Source organism: Mastacembelus armatus, chromosome 4 (assembly GCF_900324485.2).
Source record: "Mastacembelus armatus chromosome 4, fMasArm1.2, whole genome shotgun sequence".
Classification (NCBI taxonomy): Eukaryota; Metazoa; Chordata; class Actinopteri; order Synbranchiformes; family Mastacembelidae; genus Mastacembelus; species Mastacembelus armatus.
In genome coordinates, this window is record NC_046636.1 from 25,959,786 (window position 1) to 25,975,138 (window position 15,353).

At 41.9% G+C, this 15,353-nt stretch overlaps 1 protein-coding gene across 1 annotated transcript in view; it reads right to left on the bottom strand.

Moving 5' to 3' along the window:
• Positions 1-1,367: 1,367 nt before the first annotated feature.
• The window catches only part of elavl4 (ELAV like neuron-specific RNA binding protein 4), a 66,820-nt gene continuing 52,834 nt past the window's right edge, over positions 1,368-15,353 (bottom strand). The window contains exons 7-9 of the mRNA XM_026305080.1: positions 11,445-11,670; positions 4,494-4,532; positions 1,368-1,757 (exon numbers count right to left, since the gene is read on the bottom strand). Of these exons, the coding sequence (XP_026160865.1) occupies positions 1,430-1,757; positions 4,494-4,532; positions 11,445-11,670 (593 nt within the window). The 3' untranslated portion in view covers positions 1,368-1,429. The remainder of the gene's footprint in view (positions 1,758-4,493; positions 4,533-11,444; positions 11,671-15,353) is intronic.

Genomic DNA, 15,353 nt, shown 5'->3' on the forward strand with positions numbered 1-15,353 from the left:
GCTAAAGGAAGTTCTTTTCAAATGTAAGTTCACAAACGCAGAGCGAAGAAAATGATATAGATAATGTATAGTATGTTCTCTAAATGGATAGATGTGTTATATATCTATTTACTGATATCCCATATTGGCGAAATGACAAAAACAGGAAAACAACTGGACAAAGGGTCTTCTTGCTTTGGGCTCTGGACTATAAGGATGGTTAGGCCTCGGAAAGACCCCTCTCCCTTCCCTTTTGGGTATCGCTGTTGAATAATTACGCACAAGTATATATGTGAAAAATTACCAAAATCACCTGCCTTAGATTGCATCCTTTTTCACAAAACCTTCCATCTACAAAACCACTTGCCAACCTGGTTTCCCCAAAAAACAACCTTTGATCCTATAAAGTACCACAGCAGAACGACAAGACAAGGTGGTGCCCCCTCCCTCCCGCCCCGGCCCCCCCATAGTTAGCCAGTCAAAATATTTTTCTCTTTTTTCAAATCCAGATTCTTGTAAAAATTCTTCAATAATTATTATTTTAATTATCATTTATAAAAATAGATCTTCTCTTGTCTTTATTTTTATCTTTTTCTAAACGCGTTTTTTTCCAAGCAAAGAGATCTTCTCTTTGGCAACAGTGTTATTTTTTTTTTTTCTTAAATTACTGAACGTGTCATCATGAAAGCTAACCCTTCCCCTCCCTCGCCCCATCTCCCTGAACCCCTGTGAGGAAAGACGTTATGTTTTGTTTACGATACAAAACAAAAACAATGTTAGAAAGTCTTTTTTTTTTTTTTTTTTTTTTCTACGTCAGACTTGCTGGGATTGTGGAATCCCATCTATAATTGATAAGGGGAAGTTTTTAATACACACTAAAAATGAATGAATGGTTCACCAATTTAAAAAAGAGCCCCCTCCCTTTCACCGACAGGGAGGTGTAGAATACTAACGACAGTGGATCCGGATTTACAAAAGAAAAACAAATCCTGAATCAAGACAGAGAAAAGGTTTCAATCTAAAAAGGACTTTCTCTTCTCTGAAATAAGGGAATACAGGGATTTGCTACTGTTTACTCAGAAGAGAAAAATCATTTTAACAACCACAACAAACAGAAAGAATATACAACAAAGAGAAGCCTGCATTATCACAGGAGCTTCTAAAAACCCATGAACATTTTTCATCGTTTCATTTTTGTAATACTTAGGCAACGTTGGCTTATAGGTCCAAAGTGATAATATAAGCCATTTCTAGTTCAATTTGTTTGATGGTTTGTTGGTTGCTTTGTGTTCCGGTTGGAGTTTGCTGTGTTGGATGGCTGTAGTAGGGTGGTAGTGACTAAAGGGGCTAAGGGGACTGGTGGAGGTAAGGGAGGGGTGGGTGGGGGAGAAGATGGGGGCAATTTTGGAGCAGACAAAGTCGCGAGGCAACTGCTTCTACCTGTTAAAGTTCAGGACTTGTGTGTCTTGTTAGTTTTGAAGGAGACTTGCAAGACGCGGTCGCCCAACCTGTAGCCGTTGAGGCTGGCAATAGCCATGGCGGCCTCGTCGTAATTCGTCATGGTGACGAAACCGAAGCCTTTGCACTTGTTGGTGTTGAAGTCACGGATCACCTTGACGTTGTTGACGGCGCCGAACGGCCCGAACAGCTGCCAGAGCACACTCTCATCAGAATCTGGGGATAGGTTGTATACGAAGATGCACCAGCCAGTGCCTGTGTGCCCTGGGATGTTCATGCCAACCAGGCTGGTCATGCTGTCAATGGTGATGGGCGAGAACCTGAGAGGAGAGGCAGAGCGGGAAACAACGTGGGGGGGATATCGGAGAGACAGGGGGAGACAAAGAAGCATGTTTTAATTGAACGTGCAGGGAGTGAAATCGTATCTACTGCACATGAAATGACATAAATGGGTGAAAAATCTTATCTATGTCGTGCTTTGACCTCACAAACATACACATTTAGAAACCTGTCAAAGAATTTGCACTTTACCAACCGATCAACAAGCCAAATTGAGATATTCAAAATAAATCAGGATGCATACGCAGGAATGTCTGTTGTATGTGTGTTTTCGTCTAAATGCGTGAGCTTGTACACGAGTCTGTATAGCTACCACTAAATCCTCCCTAAACTCCTAAAGGCCTCCTGTCAGGGGTGACGACAGTGCTGCACGCTGGGCTGTATCTCTGCTGAAGGGGATGCAGACGAAGGTTCTGTCTTTGAGTCCTTGAGTGGCTCCTTTAGGAGCTAAATTGCAGGAAGTTGTTGAATTAAACCATTGCTAGAAATTCATCAAAGATCATGCACCAGCCTGCTAAATCTGTTCTCATTCGCCTCATAATCTTCTCCTTTTTCTTGTGATGCAAGAGATTTGAATCCTCAGTTGACTTCACTTAATTGCCTTTCCGCTAAAAGGAAAGGGAAAGGAGAAAAAATACCCCTACTTTTAAATAAAAGGTAAATGAGATAAAAAGGTTCATTTCTTATGCCACCTCTCTCCAAGAAACGACTATAGGCATTATTGGGTGTGCTTTAATTGAGATTTCCGCTTTGCTGCAGCTGTCTCGGAGAAGGCTGCTTTCCTAAGGAAAGGGAGGGAGTGAAGAGGGCGCAAACTAAATGGAAAATGGAAGCACTTTACAGCCCAGTGGCATTTAGGTACAAAGTGCATTCCTCCGACTCCTCCGGTCTGCAGGGTGTTCTGTTCTGGTCTATTCCAGTGCTCGTGGCACTGATCGATAGCACTGCTTGCTGCTCAGGGCGCCAAACCCTCTCTCTCTCTCTCTCTCTCTCTCTCTCCAGACGCTATATGTGGTCAGCAATCACCACGACCTTCCTGTATGACTTTGGTCATACAGAATCTGCTTTGTAGCTGCTGTGGACACTAATTCAGGATGGCTGAACAGATTCAACTTTGTTTTGTGTTAAGCCCCATTGAAGATAGACATATTCTATATTTGTTTGTGTGACTGTGGCAAACTCATTATTATAAATCGATACGATTAAGATATAAGGGACTTTTTATTAAAAATAGCCTCCGAGTCCATTGTGTTTTTATGGCCTCCGTGTCTTTGTGAATGCAAAAGCTGGAGTCTGTGAGGAGATTCAATGTGGAGGCTGGCTGACGCTGTGAGGACGTGGAGATGAGTGTGCTTGTATGTACGTGTGTAAATGTGCACGCGAGCGTACCCATCAGAGCGGGACCAAACGCTAACCGATGGTACAGACGAGACCAGGGGTTGCATAGCAACAGTGTAGCTGACCAGATATCTGTTCTGTCATTTCTAAATCCAACCACTTCCAGCTCTTAACACCTTCCATCTTTCTTTTTATACTATAACCTCAGATCAGCGAAAAGCACTTTTAACTTGATGGCATGCTACGCAATCAGGGCAACCGAATCTGACACTGTTTTCACCTTCGAGGGATTATTAATGCTCGTAGTGAGGGCGCTGTGGTTTCTGGGCAGTGGAGACACTAAACCTGTGAATGCCACAGCGCATCACTACTATCAGTGTGTTATCTGGATTCTGGTTCTGTTTTTAGTGGAACCCGCTTAAAGAACGTTTCTCCCAAGCTAAAACCTAGTTTGTCTTCGAGTAGCTAAGCTGACTTCTTATGGTGTCCTCTGTGCTTGCAACATGCAGGGTGCCACCGTCAGCATATGAAACATCTATCACCACAGTGGCTGCTGCTCTGGGTTATGTAACACCTATGGTAGCAAGAAAGCAAAATGAAACACGGAGGCGAAAGGCAGAAATTCGAGCAGAGCAGTGCCAAAGCTGGAGCTGTCTGCAGTGAAACAGCATTTCCTGTTTCCTGCAGGGATCCAGGTTCATCCAGCCTCATCCCATGTCCTTGCTAAACATTATGTAATCTCAACTTTCACCGCCAAGAAATTAGGGCAGTATATAATTAGTTATATATATATATATATATATATATATATACAGGTATTCATATATAACACAGAGGAGTGTGCACATAAAGGTTTTCTCCTGATGATTCAGTGAAGAAATCTCTATTAAAACAATGTGACACATTTAAAATTTTGCCTTTTAAAAATACAGGCTGTTCCCAAGTTATAGCTGCAGCTGACAAGGCAGGAGAACCTGAATCCAGTAGAAAAAAAAAAAACACACACACACACACACCTAGAAATTTTACACATCAGAGAACAAAATCCATTCAGTACACAGAAATAATTCAGACAACACCAGCACTTGTCATAATCAAAACAAAGCAAATTCATCACCACTGAAAAAAAGACTGATTGATTTCTGTTTCTTTACACCTTAGGTAGGGTTTCAAAACCAACTCAAGTTGACGAAGAAGGAAAACAAACAAATCAAAGAACCAAAAAAATGCAGTTGACCTTCAACGAATTGTCAAACGCAAAGTGACTGCAAAAATACAAGGGAAACTTAAAAAAACAAAAAACAAAAGAGGAAAAAAAGGATATTGAAAAATCATTGAGTCAACATGGACATCTGGCATTGGGTGAAGTTTTTAATTACCTCTTTACGCCATAGGCCATATTAAGCAAATTGTCCAGCCTGTAAAGAGAAGGAGGGTTCTGGGGTTAATGGTGGGCAGATGGTCGACTCACTCAATGGAACTAATGTTAAGTCCCTGTAGGAACTGCATGGTCCTCCTCACTCAAGAGCAAACAAACCCATCTATGGTTGGCCCATTACACTGAGGAGCCCCACCAGAAAATGATATCATCATAATGAACCTACAGTAACATCAGTACAGTCGCCACTTGCCTGGTCGACCTCCGTGCCGCTTCGTAGACTACAGCATTTATCCTGCTCTAGCTAATGCCAGGCACACTTGCTTTAATGTAGGAGCGACAGTCCGTCAGTACGAGGCCAGAGCAGTTCAGCATTTAAAGTCGCATGCAGAACACTAATGGTGGCAGGGCCAGGAGCACAGCACGGCTCTCAGCTACGCTAAGATGCTAAGGTAGCCATCGTGCTATGCGACGGAAAACCACTGCCTTAAGTTATGTGCAGGAAGTTGCAGGTGGGTCTCCGTACAATTGATGCCACCACACTGAAGGTTTATTAAAGGATAAACTGTGGTCTGTAATTTGTGCTAAATCAACTGAGAGATGACAGAAAATGATCCAGAGTTCTGTCAGTGTAATGGTTTGGTATTTGAATGATGGTGAGCGAGAGAGGCAGTGATGATTAGTATGTTCTCAACAAAAATCACAATTCAACATCAAACCAACTATGAAACGGTGAATGTCTGGGGGTCAGCCTGTTAAGCGCTAACAGGTTAGATGGAATGAAGTGTTAGTTGGACAATGTCGTTCGTCTAAAGGGTTAATTTTTGGGAAATGTTCTGACTTAATTATCATTTCAGCCCTCAGGCTACGGGCATTGCAGTTAGTAAAATACAGTTTGCGTGTGTGTGCGTGTGTGTGTGTGTGTGTGTGTGTGTGTGCGTGCGTGCGTGTGTGTGTGTGTGTGCGTGCGTGTGTGTGTGTGCGTGTGTGTGTGTGTGTGTGTGCATCTGTGTCGGTCTGTGAGCCGCTCTACAAAAACCCGTGGGCTGTATGAAATGTTGGCCTTCTTGGATGGATGCAGTCTGCTTGGTGACTCAATGACCTTCATTTCTCACTTGGGTCTGGCCTGTCTCATGTCTTATTAACTTCTCTGGCCTAATGGACAGAGGCCACGGCTTATTGAGCAACAGCTGCCCAGTGACGCCTCGTTCCTCTTGAAAACACAACAAACTCTCTGACTTTGACTCGGCTATCGGGGCTGTTTCTCCTTGTCTTTTTCTGTCAACAAGCAGCACAACCGCTTCACCGTATGTACCAAAGAAACTTCGTAGGAAGTACCAAAATCTTCCTGAGAACGTTAGTGTTTTTAGCACACTCTAATCCAGGCATCTGTTCTGCTGTTGTCACCGTCGTACTTCTTGATAATACACACAACTTCATTATTATTTGATTGCAATTAAGAAAGCAATTAGGTTTGAAGGCTTGTGATAAATAAATGTGTATAGTAATCATTAGAAAACTATTTATATTAACCATTTTAAATGAAATTTACCTAGCATGATGAAAATAACAGATCAGTATTCTGATCGGGCACAATTTAACACTATGACGACAGTAATTGTAGTTAAGTATCTTAAAAATTAGAAATCCTGTAGATTTCTGAGTATCAAGGATAAAGACTGTTAGGCGCTGTAATATCCTGTGCTTTATTGTTTTTAAAATATAGATATATCATACACTAATGGGGGTTAATTTCCATAATCTTTATATTTTAACTTTTTGCATACATCATAGTCTTATTTATTACAAAATGGGTTAAGAGTATGTTTGCGTTGGAGCATTTTTCTTTCCTATCATTAGCAAGAAGTATGAGAGCAGCCCTAAAACAAAGAAAAACAGCAGAAAAGGATATAGAGAATCATTAAAGCAGTAATTAGCCCATTATGTGGGAAGGGAACAAGCAGACTGCTTTGTGGGTAAATGAGTCAATTGGAGAGGATGCTCAGAAGAGAGGCGCTCCAGGTCCAGGAGCACGAAGACATCTGCTGGCCGCTGGGCCGTTGGGCCGCAACAAAACAACCTACTGCTCTCTCTCTCTCTCTCTCTCTCTCTCTCTCCTCTCCCTCTCTCCCTCTCCCTCTCTCCAGCTCTTCCTTTTTCACACGTGTACCAGTGCACGCTCACACCGCAAACACACACGCTTTTCACACTGCCTCTTCAAGCTTGATATAAACAATAGGGCTTTTGTGCTTTCTCTCAATGCATGTTAATGGAGGACTGGGCGTTTTTGTCTTTCCTTTTTTGAAACAAAAATCAATTAAAACTGGCTCCTGCCTTGGATATAATAAGGCTAATTTGCTAATTAGTACCATTAGTTAACGACAGAGGATCAGAAATGAGCGGGGATCCAGGGCTCGGTGTATTGTGCTTGAGTCGATTATGTTTGCTGTCTTGGAGAGGGACCATACAAGCACATTATGCATTCACTTGTGTTTCAGCAAGCCCACAGGATGGATGTACTGTTATTATACCGAACTGTAGTTTGACTGTACTGTACTTTGCCTCATCTCATCTCTTTTCTTTTTTTTTTTTTAAATATATATCTTAAAAAACGGCGTTATGTGAAGGAGGTATACATTTAACATCATCTAACACTTCATTTTCATCGTCAATTAACGTTAAGGACAGTCGGTGCATTCGTTTTGCTTTGCAGATGCAAATGAAAATTGGAAACATTCCCACCACTAACGTATATTTTAGCTGCCACCTTAATTAATCTTTGTCAAGGGGTTAATAATAGAACAGGCACATAAAGTTGCATAAGGAAAAAAGAGAAATTGCCCTTCTGCACTTTTGGTCGAGTTAAAAAGGGGAGACTGTGAACACGGAGCACGTTTCTAACTTCCAAAGTGCTGAGGCTTTAGTGGAGGGCTTGGGAGCAGAGAGTAGGAGCACAGGGACACAGTGAGGAAGTGTCCTGTGGTTGTGAGTTGTGATGAGAAGCGACAGCTCTCCTGCGGAGCCTGTAAATTGGCTTGGCGTATCACAGACACACAGCCACGCTACATCGCTCAGGTGTCACACCAGGGAAGCCGCTCCACGAGAAAAATACCTTCCAAGCACTGACTTTGATGGAGAGTAAACAGCACGACCGGCTTAGTGTTATTGAAAGAAAGGGAAAATTGTATAAGCACACATTCTTTCTCCAATTCAGAAACATTTTTGTTGGCTGCGATGATGGAACGTAGTATCATACGATCACCTGTTTCTGTCTTGGCTTTGTAGTTGGAAAGGTAGTGTCACCTCTAGGACTGGCTCCTAAACATGTTTAGTGTTTAAACTGAAAAAAATAAAAAATGACTTTATGGAGTGACAGGAAATGAGCAGGTAGGATCTTATGTTCTATATACACAGCATGTCTGCCATATATATATATATATATATATATATACACACACACACACACACACACAGTGGGTACGGAAAGTATTCAGACCCCTTTAAATTTTTCACTCTTTGTGTCATTGCAGCCATTTGCCAAAATCAAAAAAGTTCATTTTATTTCTCATTAATGTACACTCAGCACCCCATCTTGACAGAAACAAACAGAAATGTAGAAATTTTTGCAAATTTCTTAAAAAAGAAAAACTGAAATATCACATGGTCATAAGTATTCAGACCCTTTGCAGTGACACTCATATTTAACTCACATGCTGTCCATTTCTTCTGATCCTCCTTGAGATGGTTCTGCTCCTTCATTGGAGTCCAGCTGTGTTTAATTAAACTGATTGGACTTGATTAGGAAAGGCACACACCTGTCTATATAAGACCTTACAGCTCACAGTGCATGTCAGAGCAAATGAGAATCATGAGGTCGAAGGAACTGCCCAAGGAGCTCAGAGACAGAATTGTGGCAAGGCACAGATCTGGCCAAGGTTACAAAAGAATTTCTGCAGCACTCAAGGTTCCTAAGAGCACAGTGGCCTCCATAATCCTCAATGGAAATAGTTTGGGACGACCAGAACTCTTCCTAGACCTGGCCGTCCAGCCAAACTGAGAGATCGTGGGAGAAGAGCCTTGGTGAGAGAGGTAAAGAAGAACCCAAAGATCACTGTGGCTGAGCTCCAGAGATGCAGTAGGGAGATGGGAGAAAGTTCCACAAAGTCAACTATCACTGCAGCCCTTCACCAGTCGGGGCTTTATGGCAGAGTGGCCCGACGGAAGCCTCTCCTCAGTGCAAGACACATGAAAGCCTGCACAGAGTTTGCCAAAAACACATGAAGGACTCCCAGACCATGAGAAATAAGATTCTCTGGTCTGATGAGACCAAGATTGAACTTTTTGGTGTTAATTCTAAGCGGTATGTGTGGAGAAAACCAGGCACTGCTCATCACCTGCCCAATACAATCCCTACAGTGAAACATGGTGGTGGGAGCATCATGTTGTGGGGGTGTTTTTCAGCTGCAGGGACAGGACGACTGGTTGCAATTGAAGGAAAGATGAATGTGGCCAAGTACAGAGATATCCTGGAAGAAAACCTCTTCCAGAGTGCTCAGGACCTCAGACTGGGCCGAAGGTTCACCTTTCAACAGGACAATGACCCTAAGCACACAGCTAAAATAACAAAGGAGTGGCTTCGGAACAACTCTGTGACCGTTCTTGACTGGCCCAGCCAGAGCCCTGACCTAAACCCAATTGAGCATCTCTGGAGAGACCTGAAAATGGCTGTCCACCAACGTTCACCATCCAACCTGACAGAACTGGAGAGGATCTGCAAGGAAGAATGGCAGAGGATCCCCAAATCCAGGTGTGAAAAACTTGTTGCATCATTCCCAAGAAGACTCATGGCTGTACTAGCTCAAAAGGGTGCTTCTACTCAATACTGAGCACAGGGTCTGAATACTTATGACCATGTGATATTTCAGTTTTTCTTTTTTAATAAATTTGCAAAAAGTTCTACATTTCTGTTTTTTTCTGTCAAGATGGGGTGCTGAGTGTACATTAATGAGAAATAAAATGAACTTTTTTGATTTTGGCAAATGGCTGCAATGACACAGAGTGAAAAATTTAAAGGGGTCTGAATACTTTCCGTACCCACTGTATATATATATATATAAAGTTACTGTGAGTGATGGGTTGATGTGGTGTTTACTGACCTGGGCAAAATACTTCCTAAAAACAAGGTTTAAACCTGATCTCTTCCTTCACTTGTGGCAGCATTTGTTTTAATTTATTGGATTTAAGACATTTAAGATGATCTTGAGTCATTTTAGGTTTTTATTGCAGGGACTTGTGCTGTATTTAATGTTGTAAATTGTGTGTGTTCACAGTATCGTGTCTATTTATTTATCAATATGACCATATCATGCCGATACGGGGCTTTAAATTCAGAAAAGACAAAGAATGCAAATTAAATGAGATGCTGTTTTTTTTTGTTTGATAAACATTTACAGTAATTATATCCAAATACATGTTTTTGCCCAGGCCTCACAGGGAATATTCTGGGAACGTGCTGGCATGATGGCAGCATGATGAAATGAGAGGAAATACGCAGTTGTGAACGACAGAACCCCACAGTCTCTTATGAACAGTTCCTCTCTGATCTGGGTGGACCCACACAGAGCACTCACAGGGCCTGATTTACTGACACCTGCACCAGCTGCAGAGCTCACACCTGTTGTTCAAAAAAGGGGATTTCATTTGTCGAAATGAATGTTCACAGGAGAGAAGTTGCATCATTGTTGATACATAGACATGACTCATGCTCTGTGTGTAGGAGTGACATCCCTTGTTTGAACACTGTAAATTGCATTTGGTGCAAATGTTTTCTAAATCAGGTCTGTTGTTTAGAACAGATGCGTTTCCTTGATTAAATGCATTTATCGTCACATTAACCAGGTATAATTGCTATCAGATTTACAGCTGATGACTTGTAGCTGTATTTTTACTCTACAGACATTAAATCCATCATATCCACATGTAGAATAGCTCATGGTCTAAAAATGTAAATGCACATTTCTTTCTTTCTGTTATTCCAAACACATTAAACTGGAGATTCCCAACCTTTTTGCAGATGGATCGAATTACCCAGTGGTTGCTATTCATCTTATGTCTAGGACACTTTATGTTTTATTTTGCTTCCTAATAGCAGCTCTGAAGTAAAAGGAGTTGCTAATTATGGGAAGTTTCTTTCCCAAACTGAATTCAGATTTTTTTTTTTTTTTTTTTTCCTTTAATGATCTTCTAAATGTTCCTCAACACAGAAACACAAGAGGCTCCTGAATTATGTGGTTTTTGCTTTATGTTCATGAAAAATTGTTTTCTACAATGGTGGCTCTAAATATTACTGGAAAAGAAGTCAGGTGTGAAACAGCTGCAGCAAATTTATCACCTTTCTTTGCTGCACTTGTCATGGTTGCCACTATTATTAATTTGGTTCCAAAATCCACCAAGAACCAGAAAGTCATTTAATTTATGTTGCAGATTGTGTTATCACTTTTTATAACAGTGTAATCTCTTGTATCCTCCGTTAGCTGCTGAGCTAGTTGTTATAATGCACCTTCGGTATTTACAGTATGATTCAACTGGAATCGTGTCGGTCTGAGTCTTAAAAGAGAACCCGTCGCAGGTCACTTCACGTTGTCTGTGCAGAAAATGCCTCTAGAACCAAGATCACCTGAAGCAGCTCCTGTCACTCCACAACCCAGACGGACACTGAGATAAGAGCCGCACTGATTCACTCCACAGAGCAGCCAATCATTATTGAGAATTCACGTTATTGACCTTATCCTGGGTCAGCTGCCAAGGTTGGGAAACTCCACACTGACTGTACACCTTTAGAATAATAAGTCACTTCATAAATCTCCATGCTGTGACTAAACTACCTGAGAGCTTTCTCCAACCCATCCTATCTCCTCTCTATGGTCACCTGCAGCACCGCCCCTGTACTCACCTGAACCTCTGAGCCTGGTGGTGGAGGGGGCCTGGGTATCGACGATTGGGGGACTGGTAGAGTTGTGACAGAAGGGCTTGGCTGGTCTTTTGGCTGGGATTGTTAGCGAACTTGACCGTGATTGGCTCTGCAGCACCCGATGGCTTCTGTCCGTTTAGGCCCTTGATGGCCTCCTCAGCCTCTATCCTCTTATCAAAGCGAATGAAGCCCACACCTCGGGAGCCACCTGCGGGGCCAGCAGATCACAAACAGATGGGGAGCCCTTTTACTTTGCAAGGTTTAAGTAGAACATGTACAGTATCACAGTTAATGAAGTAAAAAACAAAAACAACCAACGAACAACTTAGAAATGTGTTAATGTACAGGAATTAAAGGGGACGCAAAGAAGGAGCTTGATAGAAATAGTTAAAAGTGGCTACTAATAGTAAAATTTCTACTTATGATGCAGAGAGAACAAAAATGCCAATCGCTCGGCCGTGCGATAACTGCTGTGTGAGAATCATCGTATAATTTGGAAACAAAAAAACACCAGTATACACGAGAACATCCGGATTCTTTTATCGTTCTTCTTCGTTTTTATTTGAGTTGGTTCCACCCTGGCTTCTCTGGGCCCATCCATCCCACCCTGTTTTGACACCAAACCCAATGTTGCTGCACTAAACATGAAGATCTACACAGAACAGATGAGTAACTGTAGCACCAGCACACACCAGCAGTAGCATACAGGGCACTGGCCCTGGGTGGCTTTAAAGTCGGTCTCCTCTCTCATCAGCCATGCACACACACACACACACACACACACACACACTTTGTGCATTGTTCTCTGTGACATTTGAGCCGTTTCCTTGGAGATGTTTTTTGACTGCCACCTGAGAGGAACATTTAGAGATGAGCTTCCTCAGAGGTCCTCTACTGATGTCTGCGACTGCTATGTGCGTATTACGGACCGTATATATACGTACGTGTGTGTGTGTGTGTGTGTGTGTGTGTATACACGTGCACTGGTATCTATTAATGGATGCTGTGCCTTGTTTTAATGAGGCTGCCTAGATGGCCCAGAGGATGCTCACTCAGTGACAGCAGCACTCTGCTGAAAAGACTATTTACATAATACTGTGTGCACACAGGCATGTCTGTGTGACTGAGACTGAATAAAAGAGAGGAAGCAAGAAAGAGGGGAATTTTGTGTTTGAGCATCATTGTGTGCAGTCTCTTTCTCACACATAAAAAGCCCTCCTTATTGTTATTCCACATTTTTGTACATGCCATCCCTCTCCCCATCTTTTTTTTATACTTCCTGTTGGCTTGTTTCGTGATGCTTCCTGAATTCTTATGTGGAGAGAAGCACCTTTTTTCCTCCTCCAGGACACAGGCAGCACAAGGTTATTTACTTAGCAGCCGAGCTGCAACATGAAAACTCACTAAAACCAGCGATTCAGGAAAAATGTCTATTTTCTTACAAATCTGGTGTTTGGGCATAAAATTAAACTGAATTCAATTTAATAAAACGGAGTAATAATAAAACAATAACGTAAAATCAAATGTAACTAGATAAACCTCATTTGCATTATACAGTGCAATGACGAATCTGGCTGAACGAGAGATTTTAATAACATTTGAGCGTAAACACTAGTTTTTATTCGTTTTAGCAAAAGTATTTTCAGTGTGGAATGGAGACACCAAATGTTTAAACTCATTTGGTCTTTTTTTTTTTTTTTTTTTTTTTTTGTACAAAATCAGGTCGTCAGACCCAAGAACTCAGTGTCTTCACTGACCACACGCTGCTATACACGAACCAGAACCACTACATTTTCCGTACGCCTGCTGGATGATTTCATTAACTCCTATTCAGTGTAAATTATTCTGTTTTAATTTTCTTTTTTTTTTACCTTTCTGGCTCCCTCTCCCCTGACAGGCTTTCACAATTTCCCCTCCCTCACTTCCTCTGTGCCAACTCTGTACCTGTACATTTTAATTAGCATGTCAGAAGCAGAAAAATAACAATACTAATGGGATCTACACAGTGCAAACAACATCCAACGCTGTTCCTATGATTTTCTATATTTAATACTGTAGTCACCGTGAATGTCTTGCATGCGAGTTAAAATGGAGGTCACTGCTGAGTCTTTGGGGAGGGCTGTTTTTGAGCGATAATCAGCAACAGTCCATTCGGTAACGGACGTGTAGCATTTCTGTTTTCGGTGTGCATTAGACTTCTTCCAACACCATGTTTCATCTTGATGGTTGGAAATTGCCTATTTTCAAAACAATCTACTACTGAGGCACTTAGCAACTCCAAGAGCCTTGCTCTGGGGCACAGCAACTCAGCAGCAGTTAAGGAAGAGGAGAGCATTGCTCGTTCACTTCTTCTGCCGAGAGGAAAAGATGGGACTCTATTCGTTCTTTAATCCTCTCACTTGTTTGGCCTTGAGCTGCTCCTAAGCTGGTTTTGGCTGGAGGGTGTCTAGACAAATGTTTGGCATACAGATGAAGGCACGGCACAAACACATACGCAGGCACATACTTAAGTGATGACTTGAAGAGGTGCTATTGAGATTGAAGTGTGAAAAGAGCAGAGGTGTCCATAACCGCGTGCGATCGGTCATGGACGATTGCAGAGTGTGTACTGTGTGTGTGTGTGTGTGTGTGTACTTTGTGTGTGTGTGTGTGTGTGTACTGTGTGTGTGTGTGTGTGTGTACTGTGTGTGTGTGTGTGTGTGTGTACTTTGTGTGTGTGTGTGTGTGTACTTTGTGTGTGTGTGTGCATTTGTTTTTAGTGTGTAACAGCTGCTCTTGTCCTTGAGTAAGTACAATAGCACCGTTCGGTGGTGAGAGAGCTAAGGTGGCATTTGACCTCATCATCCGTAACAAAGAGTGAACGTATGTGCTTGTAGGTCAGTGGAACTAGTGCAGATTATGGTAATCTGGGGCAGTAATGTTAATCTGTTCGTCGAAGATTTGAAACTTGGAAAAAGAGAAAGCAACTATCAAGAGCGTGACACTGAGGTGGTGGAGCAGAATGGATGTTCTTTAGCTCAGTCACAGTTCAAGGCTGTGCTGTGAAACACTCCGGCTCTACTCAGTTTCTAGAGAGCAGTACAGGCTCACTGGGACTTTGCAGGTGAAGAATCTATGAATCTGTATAACATGAAGTTTGTTATTATTCTGTGGCACCAACTAAAGCCTAGTGGACATTGCTCTGACCGTTTGACCCGACCAACCCATTCTGTGTTTGGTCCTAACCTACAGGAAAGAGATCGTTCTCATGATCCTCATATCTCCTCACATCTAATGCTGAAAATCTTATTATAAAGTTGACCAGACATCACATCAGTGTGTCAAATACTTCACGAGTGTGTTCTGGTCTAATGTGTTCTGAAGCTGTCACATCAAATCAAAGCACAGATACAATTTAAAGTCACTGAAAGACACAACAGGATCGATTATTTTTACTTTTACGGCAGCGGTTTGTGTAAAAATCAGCTTTATCGAAGGTAAAAGTATTTGTAAGTATCTGTATTTCATTTATTTTCAGCAAATCCCATCTAACTACCAATGGTCTGGCTCTCAGTACTTGAAACTGAGAGCTGAGCCCTTCTGTTTCCACTGAAGATGTAAATCTCACAAATAAGCAGTTGGATTATTTTCAAACTGGATAAATAGTTTACCTGCAACAGCACAGAACCATAACTTTTAGCTGCAGGATTAAAGGGAATAAGAAGCGTTGAATAGTGTCTGTAAAACTGTGTCAGAGGAAACGACACTGCTCATGTTCATCATGATGAAACGGCTCACTGGTGCGTTTTAATGGTTTTTATTTGGGTCTAAAAACAACTAAACTATTCCAGGCTGTTTGCTACACAGGCAACACTGATCCGTCAGTGGGATCAATTCATCTGATCAGTTCGT